We start from the raw sequence: 14897 nt of genomic DNA, 5'->3' as shown, positions 1-14897 counted from the left end.
AACTTGGAGACAATGATTCTGAGATTAGTGGGATTCTCAATTTCTTGAAGCTGGTTGATGTCTTGCATTGCGTTGTTACATCCAGTGAGAAACAGGGAGTAACTCTGAAGAGCCTTGGCGTCGTCAGGTTTAATCTGTGGCCAGTTGAATGCTCTGTTCATGTAGGAAGTTGCAATTTTCAGCTCGTTACCATAGTGATAAGTCAACAGCTTTCTTGCCTCATGATAGCCTTGATAAGGACTCATGTGTTGACAACTTCTTACCAAGTCTCTGGGCTCACCTCTGGTAAACTGTTCAAGGTAGTATAACCTATCACTGTCACTATCTGTTCTGTCCTGAATTGTATGGTCAAGAGCTCTTATGAACGATTTAAACTCAAGTGGATCTCCACTGAAAACAGGAATGTCTCTTTGGGGCAAATGTGACAGTCTCTGTTGTTTGACTAACATCTCAGTGATGTTATTTTGTTTAAGCATCACTTCACACAGATCTACTGGGTCATCATTGATGCCATTCTCCTGTGTCTGGTTTTCTTGTTTCATTTGATGATCAGTTACCTTTAACCATTCTGAATGTCCAAGCTTTGTTTCTGGAAGCTGGTTCCTTTGCGGCTGATTCACTGAAAGTCGTACTTCAGGATCAGCAACTGCATCACTCTTTCATATTCATAGTTTTCCAACACTTTTATTTTGGCTGTAGAAGCAGCAATAGCTGTGTCAATCTCAAGTTGTTCCCTTTTTGCCTTCAATTTGCATTCTTCAAAGTCTAATACTTGTCTCTGTTTCAAGGATGCTGCACGTGCAAGTAAAGCGGCACGTTCTGCTTGTTCCTTCCGACGTACAGATGATATGGATGAAGCTCTGGATGATCTTGATGAACTGCTTGTGGCTGTGCTTCGTACAACACATGATCCAAATGTCGTTTTTAAGGGTGCATCAGCAACAGACACACTATCATCTGGATTCACGTCATCTTGGTGTTGTTGTCTTATATTAGATGTCCATCCCTCAACCTCAAGCATGAATTTATTAACCTGCTCAATTTTTGGCTTGAACCAAAATGTTTGATCAGCCTCTTTTTCTTCTTCGGGTAGCAGCAACAGAACATTATCATTTGTATGAATAAACTCATTCTGTAGTTTTGAGCATTCATTCAAGAGATCATCAACAATGTCTGGACTCTCATTATCTTTCATAAGTCCATTAATCTTATTTGTTTTTGCTGTTAGCTGTGAGAGCTTAGATCGTCTTGCATTAATGTACCTGTTCAGGCACTCTTCCAAACCCTTTTCTGTGTACTTTGGCGCCCTCTTCTGGTCAGCCCTGCTACTGCAGCTCTGTGCGCCAGGTCCGGGATCCTGCGCGTCGTCGTCCGCCATGATGCCTCTTTTACACAACTTCTAGTTCAACAAGTGTTCATGAACGATGGTCTATGACACAAAGCACGGCCTGCTTTCATAATGAGTGTCATCGTAGTAAGACCAAACATCCTTGTTGTCTTATTTTCTTGAGAAGCTGAGTATCTTACATTTATTCTTGTGCCGTCTTGTACAGTTCTTGCGTCATCATGGCGTCCGACGTCAAGTTTGTGAGCTGCTAGTTTTACTTAATGTAGTGGTTTCTTCGGTCTTCTTAGTAAATCTTATGTTCTTAAACTGAGTTCTTTCTTAACCACTCTATAGTGACGACATTAAACTGTTTTACGCGTTGAGTTGCCTTCACACATGTTCCCATGTGTCCACGGTAAAACTACCGTGTTGCTCCGCCGTCACTCGTTTATTTTACTTAGACAGCGTAACACATAACAATACACTTCACTTCCTGTCTCCTGATCACATGACTACGGAAATCTTACAGAATCACAACAAACCTTCAAAATAAAATAGGAATAATCTCAGTAAATATTCCCAAGATAAACACAAACATATCATCTGCTATGCTCTAGCAAATCATAATCCAAACAATAATAATCAAACTTATTAATGCAAAAATGGCACTTACACTCTATTGTCAGGGATGAACTACCTGGCGTACAGTTTGGCGGTGGAGGAGATCAGCAGAGGCTGTGCCAGCACGGGATGCGTGGTGTCCGTTAACAACGTGAGCCCGGTCGGTCGCCATAGCAACGTATATTTGTGTTGTGATGTTGTCGTGTTTACCTCTGTGCGCGTCTTCTTCCTCGCAGTCGCTCTACATCGGACCCGTCCTGAAGTTCGGCACAGAGGAACAGAAGATGGAGTGGATCACGCCGTTCACCACCGGGGAGAAGGTGGGCTGCTTCGCCCTCAGCGAGCCGGGTAAACGCCACGCCTCACGCACGTGTTCACGCCCCTAATGAGACGAGGGATAAAAACTGAGGAGTCTTAAAGACGCCATTTTAAAATAAAGTTAGCCACCTGTGTCTCTAAACTGATCTGCACGTCTCCTCCAGGTAAGGGCAGCGACGCGGGCGCGGCGTCCACGGTGGCTCGTCAGGAGGGAGACGAGTGGGTGCTGAATGGAACCAAAGCCTGGATCACCAACAGCTGGGACGCCGCGGCCACCGTCGTGTTCGCCACCACGGACAAGAAGCTCAAACACAAGGTGACACACACACACACACACACACACACACACTCACACACACACACTCACACACTCACACACACACACACACACTCACACACTCACTCACACACACACACACACTCACACTCTGAGCTGAATCCTTTGCCAAATAAATTCTGATTCTGATTCGGTTAGAGGATTCAGATTCCCCGCCTGGCGAGTCGTTAAAGACCGTATTCAGGAAACGCAGTTGACAGCGGCGTGCTAAGTGACCTGCAGCGAGCACGTGTTTTGTCTAATGATAACATTACGATTAGTGAAGTCTTCACCTCTCTGCCCCGCTCAGCAAACTCTGGACAGCGGGAGGATCGGTATCGCCGCTCAGGCTCTCGGTATCGCTCAGGCCTCTCTGGACTGCGCCGCAGACTACGCACACAAACGCATCGCTTTCGGAGCGCCCATCGGAAAACTGCAGGCCGTACAGGTAACCATGCACCTCATCAGTTTTTAGAGAATGGAAACAGGATCTTTGATGTTCCTGCTTCATAGATAAATCATCTTGAGTTTTTTTCCACCTGGTTTAGTTCAAACTTGCCGACATGAACGTGGCGGTGGAGAGCGCTCGTCTGCTCACCTGGAAGGCCGCCCTCCTTCGAGATTCAAAGAAACCTTTCACAAAGGTAAAAATCTCACTTGATGCTTTGTGTAGAAAACTGTCTTTGGGTATCACATTTTGTGTTGCTTTCCCTTTAATTCTGTGTTTTATTAGTGCTTAGTGCTCATTGGTCCAGGAGCAATCCATCATAGCAGTCTCCAATTATATTGTGTTTAGCGTTAGCTCCTCCCTCTTTTATAATGGCTTCTCACTGGAATCGTTCTTTCTGGCCTTTCTCCTGGACCAAGTTAGATGTATAGACTGGTTACAAGTTTCCAGAGTGGTATTGTTTGCGTCCTCGTGGTTCCTTTGTGTGCGTCTCCCTGACAAGAAAGTAAGTTTTATCTATTTGTGTGTATTTAGTACATTTCTGTAATATTTTGATACAAATCGTTGAGATGTCATGTCCGCCTTGATTCCCTGAGCTCAATTAGGAGCAACAAGAAACACCTGTGCTGGCTGCAGCAATCAGCCACAGGTGAATGAGATCAGGTCTCCCATAAAGGGAAGGAGAGTTCACTGCTCAGTTTGCTCTCCAAAGGACAAGACCTGTTCCACCTTTCTTTGCCGAGTGCATCCACATGTGAGTTATTGTTTCAGTAAGTGAGTTTAGTGTTTGTTTGTTTGTTTATGATGCATAGGCAGACTTGATTTATTGTTTAATTGATTCATCCTCTGTTTACTGAGCCTGTTTAGAATTATTGAACATTATTTTGTTTACAAGGCAAATCATTAATTGTCATATTTTGTCTCTGAAACAGAAAAAAACACTTGACAAATTAAGGAAAAAACCTTAAAGTGGAATCATTCCCATGCCTCAACTCAACTTTTGATGTCAATGAGCTTCAGCCCTCAACATTTAGGTTACACCTAAAACACAAATAGATAAAACCTACTTTCATGTCAGGGAGACGCACACAAAGGAACCAGGCCACCAGAGCTATAGTGAAAACAGTGCAACGGCTTCAGGGGATTTCGCCGGAGGCACCGAACTTTGTAATGGGTGATTTTAGTCATTGTAAACCAGAGAAGTCCTTATGTAACTTCTACCAGTACGTGACCTGTCTGACACGTCTCACAAAAACACTGGACCTTTGCTATGGATCTGTGACAGGAGCGTATAAATCCCTTCGGAGATCTCCGCTTGGTACGTCTGACCACTACGTCATCTATTTGGCTCCGTCCTACAAATCGGTCCTGAAGAGGAACAAGCCAGAACAAAGATTGGTTCCGGTCTGGTCGAAGGAATCAGTTAAATGTCTCCAGGACTGTTATTCTTGCACAGACTGGGACCTGTTTAAAGTTAACTGTACTGACATTGATGAGCTCACAGAGACTGTGTCAGCTTACATCACCTTCTGCAAGGATTTGGTCATCCCCCAAAACTTAGTCTCCATCTATCCAAATAATAAGCCATGGATTTCTAAGTCTGTCAAGAGCACAATTATCCAACTAAATATCAGTTTTAATAAAGGGGATATGACTCGGTACAGGGAACTACAAAAACAAGTTAATATCGGAATAAAGCTTGCAAAGCGTAGCTACAAGGACAAAGTAGATGAAATGTTCATTTCTGGATATTCACGACCTGCATGGGAGGGTGTGAAATCTATAATGGGGATACAATCTAAGAAATGTACAATCTCCCTTGATGACAAGCTTGATGTTGAACTGTCCATTGAACTGAACTTTTTCTTTAATCCGTTTAACGACCGCGACTTCAGTAAGAAACAGTCAACTTTTAAAAACGTTTCCCCAGGGCAGGCCAGCATCGATGTTGATGAGGGCATGGTCCTGAGACACTTCCGTAGCGTCAAGGAAAGGAAAAGTCTGGGACCTGATAGAATTGGAGGGCGCATCCTAAAGAACTGTGCTGTAGAGCTGGCAGGGATCTTCTGTTTTATCTTTAAATTGTCTCTCCACATTCACAGAGTTCCTTGTTTATGGAAAGATTCCATAATTGTACCTGTGCCCAAAAATCCTTTTCCTAAAGCACTCAGTGACTTTAGACCTATAGCGCTTACCTTTCTTGTAATGAAGTAATTTGAGAAGATTGTAAAGGACTGACTTTTAAAAACTGTGGAAGCAAATTTGGATCCATTACAATTTGCATATAGGTCAGGTAGGGGTGTTGAGGACGCAATGGTCACTTTGTTAAACACAGTCCTGACACACCTTGAGGGGGCGAAGTCCCTCACACACCTAGTTTTTATTGATTTCTCCTCAGCTGTTAATTGCATACAACCACACATCTTAGCAGATAGGCTCAGGTCCATCCACAACATTGACAGTGGTCTTATATGCTGGCTGATGGAATTTTTAACAAGAAGGTCACAGCGTGTGAGAGCAAATGGCATCGTATCAGATGTTCTTTATTCCTCCACTGGATCACCCCAGGGATGTGTCCTTTCTCCCCTTTTATTTGTACTATACACAAATGAGTGTCAAAGCAGACATGAGAACCGACACATCATCAAGTTTGCAGATGACTCGGTGATCGTTTCCCTCCTGAGCACTGATGACCCAGATCACGGCCCTGTCCTGACTGAATTCACAGACTGGTGTAGGTCATCCTTCCTGGACATTAATGTCCTAAAGACTAAAGAAATGACAGTGGATTTCAGGAATAATCCCTGTTTTTATTAACAACCAGGCTGTTGAGGTGCTGCACCAGTACAAGTACCTGGGGACTATCATCGATGACAAACTCACCTTCGAACTCCAAACTGAAGCTGTCTGCAAAAAAGCTCATCAGCGTGTGCACTTTCTGAGGAAGCTTAGGAATTTTAATGTTGACAGCACTTTTATGAAGATGTTTTATTCCTGTTTTATTGACTCAGTTTTAACATTCTGCATGGTGACCTGGTACGGATCACTCAGCATCAAAAACCGCAAAATGTGTGTCAGAATCTCAGGATCGTCCCTTTCTGACCTTTCTTATATAAAACAAGGTGTCTTAAGAAAGCTCAGTCAATCTTGGCAGAACAAAGTCATCCTTTGTCCAAGGATTTGAAGTTGCTGCCGTCAGGCCGCAGATTCAGCCTGCCAGCATGCAGGACAAAGAGGTTGAGAAACTCATTTGTTCCTGCTGCCGTCACCTTTTTAAACCACTAACTGTGTGTTGTGTTTCTTATCTATTGTATTTATTTACAGTCCTTTCTATGTTGTTTGCTCATTTCGGGCTGTCTGTATGTGTGTGTTTTTACTGCTGACTGCAAAACAAATTGCAGGGATAATAAAGACAACCTTGAACCTTGGTCCAGGAGAAAGGCCAGAAAGAACGATTCCACTGAGAAGCCATTATAAAAGAGGGAGGAGCTAATGCTAAACACAATATAACTGGAGACTGCTATGATGGATTGCTCCTGGACCAATGAACACTAAGCACTAATAAAACACAGAATTAAAGGGAAAGCAACACAAAATGTGATACCCAAAGACAGTTTTCTACTCTTTTTTTTTTCTCCAGTTTAACAGACATGAACCCTCTTTTGTGTTTTCCTGCAGGAAGCAGCCATGGCCAAACTCGCCGCGTCAGAAGCCGCCACATTCTGCTCTCATCAGGTAAGAAGAATCGACCATGCAGACGGTTAAGCGTGCAGAAAGAGACGGGACGTTTTTAACTTTTGGTGTGTTTTGCACTTTTCCATCAGGCGATCCAGGTTCTGGGTGGGATGGGCTACGTGTCAGACATGCCTGCTGAGAGGCACTACCGCGACGCTCGCATCACAGAGATCTACGAGGGCACGAGTGAGATCCAGAGGCTGGTGATCGCCGGCCAGATCCTGAAGGAATACCAAGCATAGACGCCGCACGCCACAATATGGACGAGTAATAATCACGCACACTGGGACATCACCTCATTCATTCAGATTTAAAAGGAGCCGCGTTGATCGGGTGAGACCTCATCTGAGTTTCACGTGATTGTGCGTGCCCGTTACCTCCGCCGTCTCGTGTGTCGTACTACAGGAGACGCCACTTAATGTTTGGAAAAGAGCGCCGGTGACTTCAACAGCGCCTTCCTGAAAAGTTGAGTGATTTTCAATTTGACGGATGGAGCGGGTGGAGCGCTCAGAAAAAAGACGCTGGCGTTTGATTTTTCTCAAGGCGGCTGCTTTCTCCTGAGAACGATCTCAGACGCTGGCGCTCAGAAAAAAAAAAACCACCAGGTGGACACGGGGCCTTCGATGTCATTTTATAACACATCTCTGCAAAGAACTTTAAAAAGTAACTCATAAAAACGTCCCCTGTCGACCTTATTTTACTGACTGACATGTTGAGTAATTTCATGTGAATGTGAAGAGCTGCAGATTAAAGCGTCACTTTCCCGTTGTGGTTATATCCATAACTTTAGAGCGCTCGCCTTTTAAATAAAACACATAGAAATGTTGTGGTTTGTAAAAGACGAAACAGAAGCTGTGTGGTTGACCTTAAAGGAAGAATTTGCAACTTTTTTTGATCCAGTAGATGTCGCCCATGAGCTCCAGAATTAAACCAAAACAAACTGCTGTTAGGCCACGCCTCCTCCAGAGACACACCTCCAACCCCCCCGTCCCCTCACGCTCACAGGAAGGAGTTGTTGATTAAGAACGCACCATAATTAAAATGGTCCTTATCTTGAGCTGCAATCACCTGTGTCCTGCATTGTTGTGTTAGCATGCTAATGTTAGCGCTCTTTAGTTAGCTCGTAGCTTCACATTGTTGTGTTAGCATGCTAATGTTAGCGCTCTTTAGTTAGCTCGTAGCTTCACATTTCATGTAAACTGACACAGAATGAGCGTGATCTAAAAACTCTTACTAACATCCAAATAATCAGTGAGTATGTTCTTCTTCTTCTCTCTAGTTCTTGACTAAAACAGCTTTTATACACAAGGGGAGGAGCCGGCCGTCCCGTCCATGTAAACACGGCTCTGACAACAACACAGCCAGCGGGACTCGAGCTTCTCCCTCATTGTAGACAGTCATGACTCAGAGACACATTTACACAGGACAGACTTTATGATTTATTTATGTGGAACATGTCGATCATTCTTCCTTTAAAGGTGCTAACGATGTTCAGGTTATCTGCAGTTCGTGAACGCCACTTTTTCCCCAATATTACCTGTCAAACATTGCAGAAAAAAAGTTCCTCCAGGTGTCGCCTTTTCAGTGATAAACATCCAAAATGTAGATTGTAAAAGACGAGACGGATGCTCCAGGCTCGACCTTAAAGGTGCTCAAAAGTTCTGATTATGTGGAGAAGAAAAGCTTGTGTACTGACCCTTTAAGATCCAGTCTGCCTACATGAGGAAAAACACCTTCTTCTTCTTTTCTTGCATTTTGCAGTTTGGCCAGCAGAGGGCGACGGCATGCTTTCATATGTGTTGACCTACTTTTTCCTGCCTCACAGATTCATGAATGAGTGGAAATAAAAGCCAGAATGTGCAGATGAAATAAAAAAAAACCTCCTTCAATCTGGAAGTGAACAAACATGTGATCACTTTATGAAACGGTTTGAAACACTTCACGTCTGTTTTCTTTGTTTTTCATCTCAGACTTCTTGTGCCTCGGTAACGTGTACATATTTTACTGTAATTTATAGTGTGATGATTAAAACATAATTACAGCTCAGAGGAGTGATGGATTTTATTTTAACATTTAGAATTTAAAGAGGTGAAAGAAGATGTTGGACTGAAGTTAAAGGTCCAATAAGTGACAGCCCCCTCCCCTCTGTGCTCCCTCTAAAGCCACGCCCCCTCACTTGCATGCACGAGCGCCGTCCCTCCAGAAGTGGACCTCAGCTCATCTCTGTCATTGTGTAGAAACTACGTCGTCTCATGTCTCATTCAGCGGTCAGTAAACTCTCAGTTTAAACTCCTAAAGTCATCGGTGACGCTCTTTGAGTGTGAGCTAGAGCACGCAAGAGGTAGAGAGCGAGCAGGGAGACAGGGAGGCGTCTGATTGGTTCATCAGATTGGTACCTCGTGGCAGACATTGGTCAAAGTTTTTACAGACTTACAAACTGATACAGATGATGGATTTACTTTGTTCCTTTTTCAGAGAACATGAGTTATTCATTTCTGTCAGGACCTAAAGACAATTTACACCAGAATGTGAAGAAGTGAATCTGGAGGAAATGACCAACCCTGACTTTAAATAACGTCTTAATGCAGCACGTTAAATAAACCTTAAAGGTGGAGTCAGGAGCATCACGTTCTATAATTTAATCTTTGAACACATCAAGTCAAACTTCCCCTTCAGGACTTTTTCTTCTTCCTGTCCGACCTGACGGACGAGTCGGAGACGACACCGATCGTCTTGATCTGAAACTTTCAGACGTCACAGCTTTAGACTGGAGTTAAAGAAACACCTGAATGAATCAGAATAACTTTATAATTACTGACAGAGACAAACTCCTCCTCTCAGGAGAGACACTCCTCCATGATGACATTTACAAGATCAATAAAACACAACAGCAGATAGAAAGAGGGATTCAGATCAAGTGTAGAAACTTTACTGATCCCGAGGGAAATTCAAAGTATCCAGTATCAGGTTACAAAGACGTACATGACATGAAACATTTGTTACAAATTAACCACAAAACCAACGCCCCCCCCCATACATATATATTAACCTGAAAAAAAGATTTAAAGAATCCCCCTAGATGAAACAAACTGAAACTGTGCAATTAAAAATAGAAAAAAAGAAAGAAAGTCGTAGCGACTCTATGACATATGAATGAAATGATAAAAAGATTAAGTGATAATAAAAGAAAAAGTAAACATATAAAGTAAATTATAAATTGATTAAATGATAATAAAAGAAAAAGAACATATATGATAAAAACAAATTCAACAATTGCATAACTCTTTCTGATCTCTCAACAACTGTGGAGTGATTTCAGATCACCGTGTGCAGATTATAATCTCTCCCTGCAGGGTAATAACTCCAGCACACAGAGATACAGACGATGATGCCTTCAGGGACTCCTCAGAGTTCAAGTGAAAAAGAGACGACAGTTAACCAGTTAACACGCTGAGCAGATTATATTTAAAGACACTCCAACAAACCGACCAATCAGGATCGAGATTTTACCTGCTGTCGAATAATACACAAAGTTATAATGAACAAAATCACCATGACAACGCAGTCAAAACAATTATAAAATAAACAAAGACGAAGATTCAGAACATCATCATCATCATCATCATCATCATCTTCATCGTCATCATCATCATCATCATCATCATCATCATCACATCATCATCACATCTTCATCATCATCACATCATCATCACATCTTCATCATCATCACATCATCATCATCACATCATCATCTTCATCATCATCACATCTTCATCACATCATCATCACATCTTCATCATCATCATCATCACATCTTCATCATCACATCTTCATCATCATCATCATCATCATCATCATCATAGTCACATCATCATCATCACATCATCATCATCTTCATCATCATCATCATCAACACATCATCATCATCATCATCATCACATCATCATCATCATCATCACATCTTCATCATCATCATCATCATCATCACATCATCATCATCATCATCATCACATCTTCATCATCATCATCATCACATCTTCATCATCACATCACCATCATCATCATCATCTTCATCATCATCATAATCTTCATCACATCATCATCACCATCATCATCATCATCACCATCATCATCACATCTTCATCATCACATCTTCATCATCATCATCATCATCACATCTTCATCATCATCATCATCATCATCATCAACATCTTCATCAACATCATCACATCATCATCATCACATCATCATCATCATCATCATCTTCATCATCATCATCATCTTCATCACATCATCATCACCATCATCATCATCATCACCATCATCATCACATCTTCATCATCACATCATCATCATATCTTCATCATCACATCATCATCATCACATCATCATCATCATCATCATCTTCATCATCATAATCATCATCATCACATCATCATCATCTTCATCATCTTCATCATCATCACATCTTCATCATCTTAGAGCTTCTCTGGTAAAATCTTCAGTTTATCATAAGTGTTAATGTATGGAAACATCCTCTCAGTGTGTGTGTGTGTGTGTATGTGTGTGTGTGTGTGTATGTGTGTGTTAGTATCAGGATCAGAGAACGACAGCTCTCCTCTGTTACAGTCCAGATTCACTCTGATCCTCTGAGGATTCTTCTTCACTGAGAGAACAGTGAATGGATGTGGTGGGGAGTGTGCTGCGTATTCACCATCATAGAACCATATTGACCAACCTCTAGACCGTATGCTTCCCTTCCTCTGTCCACACTCTGCTAACACACCCAGTCCCCAGCGTGTACTGTCTCCAACCTGGACGTCCCAGCTGTGAGTCCCTGAGTTAAAGCCCTCAGAGCCCAGGACAGACCTGTAAGAATCAATCCTCTCTGGATTATCAGGAAGCTGCTGTCTCTCTCCTCCTCTCACACAGGTCAGATCTTCAGACAGGATGAGTTCTGGATGAGCAGTGTTTGGGTCCAGAATGATCGGACTGTAGGAGACCATGTCCTTCATCTTGTTCCAGATGTTGAAGCTCAGGTTGCCCAGGTGTTTGGCCTGGTCTATCAGAGCTCCTGAGGGCAGCTGTGGATCCTCCAGCAGGGGGCGCTGCTGGACTCTTTCCACTGCAGCCTTGTAGTTTTTCAGGAATGAGACGTCTTCAGCTCTCAGCTCGTCCTCTGTGTCTCTGACTGTGTGTGAAAGAGCTGCTATCTCTCTGCTCAGAGCCTCCATCTCCTCCTTCATCCTCTGACTCTTCTGCTCCTCTTCCTCCCTCAGTGCACACAGCCTGGCCTCCTCTTCCTCTTCTAGAAACTGGTGAAGCTTCTTAAACTGCTCCTTAATCTGCCTCTCTGTGTGTCGGGCCTGGACCTGAATGTGTTCTGCTGTTTGATCAAACTTCACTTTAACTCGTTTACAAACTTTTAACTTCTTCTTTACCGGCTCCAGAGTTTCCTGAAGTTTCTTCTTGTGTTGTCCAGCAGCTTCATCGATGGGTCTGATTGTGTGTTTGCTGTGTTTTTCTGAAGTAATGCAGATGTGACACACCGGCTCCTGATGGTCCAGACAGAAGAGTTTGAGTTTCTCAGAGTGCAGACTGCAGAGATCCTCTGAAGCTCTCTGATCTCTCTCCTGCACAAAACTCTCACTCAGGTTCTTTAAAGCAAAGTTAACAGGTAATACTTCCCTTGAGTGTCTCCTCTTACAGAGTGGACACTCCTGGTTCTCCTTCTCCTTCCAGCAGTTCTTCACACACTCTCTACAGAAGCTGTGGCTGCAGGACAGCATCACTGGATCTTTAAAGATGTCGAGGCAGATCGGACAGCTCAGATCTTCTTCAAACTTGGACGCCATTTTATCTCAGAGTCAAAACACGCAGCAGAAAAAAACAGGAAGCCACTCCCCGTCCCTGAGAGTTACTTTCACTTTGAAACTCTCGTTCAGTTTGTGGATTCAGCAGCAGGTTGAAGTGTTTGTATTCCCAGTATTCCCAGTATAACAAGTACTCCCAGTATCCCCTCCTCCTCCTCCTGTCCTCTCTCAGTGGAAGTCGTGCTGGTTTGTGTCTGCAGGTCGGTCCGTCTGTCAGCGTGTGTGTGTCTCTTCAGGGTGAGGCAGAATAACAGCCTGTTTCCTGGTTTGTTTCAGACGAAACAGTTGAGGGGGCGGAGCTTCTTCAGAGCAGGAACACAGAGAACAGTCTCATTTCTCTGGGGGGGGGGGGGGGGGGGGGAGTGTCATGGATCAGCTGACTAAGCAGACAAACGTGACAGTCTTTTTCTTTTCTTTTTTTAACAACTTTATTGTAAACACAGACAATGTTACAAAGTTAGATTAAGGAACAAAGGAACATGCCAGGGGTTGACAAAGACTAAGACAAGTAAAAACATAGGGAAGGGTAGAAATGGAAGGGTCATCAGTTTACACAATTAAAATAAATACAATATTCAAGAGTCTTCAGGGCCTTGGGGTTCTCAGAGTGCTGGATGGTTTTCATGTACTGCTGCAGCTCATTCAAATAATGTTTGAAAATAGGTTTTCTGTTTGCAAATTTACTTTTATGGATATGAAATTTAGCCAAAATGATAAAAAGATTAATAATATGGTACTGTTTTAGTTCCAGACAAACGTGACAGTCGTCTCTAGCATTGTCGTGACCAATGACGTGTTGAACCTACGCCCGCACGCCGCTTCGTCTTAACCTGTAAAAACTAACTTCCACGCTAAAATAAAAATGTAAAAAGTGGGAGAAAGTAGAAATTCCCAGCTTTCCAGTGGTACCACAAATGTGTCATTCAGACGGCTCCACAGTACGATCGCGTTGTGCAGCACATTTAAACCATCAGGTTATTAAAACTGTTAAAGTTTCTCATAGTTTCTGCAGAGTGTTGGGCATACAGCTCCCATCTGCTCACAGCTTCTATATCACTGTGCACATGCTGAAGTGTTTGTGAGAGGTTTGTTTTGAGCAGCGTTGAGTGAGTTTGTTTTACCTAAACACACACGGTGGTGTGTCATGAAAGTAACGTAGGCTAACAGAGGGATTTGTGACAGAAAACAACATCAATTGAGTCCCGGTCCTGGTCTTGCTGACTTTATGAGCAGAGTCAGCTGGTCCTGCAGGCTCAGACCACAGTGCTCCGCTGCAGGCTGAAACGACTTGACTCGGTGTCTCTTTAACCGACCGCAGCTCAGGTTAGCATCTTCATCACAGGTAAAGGTGTGTTTAAACTGATGCCTCGCTGTCTTAAGTCCAGGATAACTAAAAGAAGGGGGCTGTGGCGGTGACTCAGGATAAAGTGAGCGGCTGTAAACACAGTAGAGTCCCGACACAGCGTCATCGAGAATCACCTCTGCTAAAGCTGCGTGATAAACACTTTGTACTTCCGACAAGTTCTTCAAAATAAAAGTCCCCGGCCTATCTGAAGTTGTAGTGCTTTTAATGTGAAACATCCATATCAGGAAATGGGGTGTTTACAGCAGAAGCAACTTAACACAACTTGTCTGAAATAAAAAGGACAGAAACAAAACTTAACCTGAACAAAGCTCACAGCTAAAGACTACAACGTCCTGAGAAGAGAACACACAGAGACTTCAAAACATCTTTCTCTCTTATAATAAACTAAACACACAGAGACTTAAAAACATCTTTCTCTCTTATAATAAACTAAACACACAGAGACTTAAAAACATCTTTCTCTCTTATAATAAACTAAACACACAGAGACTTAAAAACATCTTTCTCTCTTATAATAAACTAAACACACAGAGACTTAAAAACATCTTTCTCTAGTATAGAGTTTTTTTCCAATTGCTAAAACACAATTTTGCAAACTAGGCTGGTTTTATCAAAATACTTAACACAATTCACAAAACCACAAACCCAAACTGCAAAATACCTCACATATCCTGAAAAATGAAGCACTGCAACCAAAACTACATATAACATTATCAAAATCAAACTTTTGCACCAAATGGCACACACTTCATTCATATTACCAGATTTTTGTCTAACCAACTACACACTGTTGGGCATAATGAAAAGCACTCTCATCTTTAGTATGCTTTGCCATAATACTAAAATAGTTTGAAGTGTAGACAATTCTTCAGATTGTTCACATGCACAGAAAT

At 42.6% G+C, this 14897-nt stretch overlaps 1 protein-coding gene and 1 pseudogene across 1 annotated transcript; one reads left to right on the top strand and one right to left on the bottom strand.

Moving 5' to 3' along the window:
- Nucleotides 1–2015: 2015 nt before the first annotated feature.
- LOC110004689 (short-chain specific acyl-CoA dehydrogenase, mitochondrial-like) lies at nt 2016–8811 on the top strand (annotated as a pseudogene).
- Nucleotides 8812–9555: 744 nt separating this feature from the next.
- Nucleotides 9556–12897, bottom strand: LOC136183151 (nuclear factor 7, brain-like). Its single transcript, XM_065965277.1, has one exon. It carries the CDS (start codon nt 12618–12620, stop codon nt 11244–11246), a length of 1377 nt encoding a protein of 458 aa, XP_065821349.1. The 5' UTR covers nt 12621–12897; the 3' UTR covers nt 9556–11243.
- Between the last annotated feature and the right edge of the window lie 2000 nt (nt 12898–14897).

The sequence above is a fragment of the Labrus bergylta genome, chromosome 17 (genome assembly GCF_963930695.1).
Source record: "Labrus bergylta chromosome 17, fLabBer1.1, whole genome shotgun sequence".
NCBI classification, from domain to species: domain Eukaryota; kingdom Metazoa; phylum Chordata; class Actinopteri; order Labriformes; family Labridae; genus Labrus; species Labrus bergylta.
This window is presented reverse-complemented; position numbering and strand designations above follow the sequence as displayed.

What these genes read in the sequence shown, in the direction of transcription:
- LOC136183151 (XM_065965277.1), bottom strand. Translation starts at nt 12,620, where the DNA reads ATGGCGTCCAAGTTTGAAGAAGATCTGAGCTGTCCGATCTGCCTCGAC.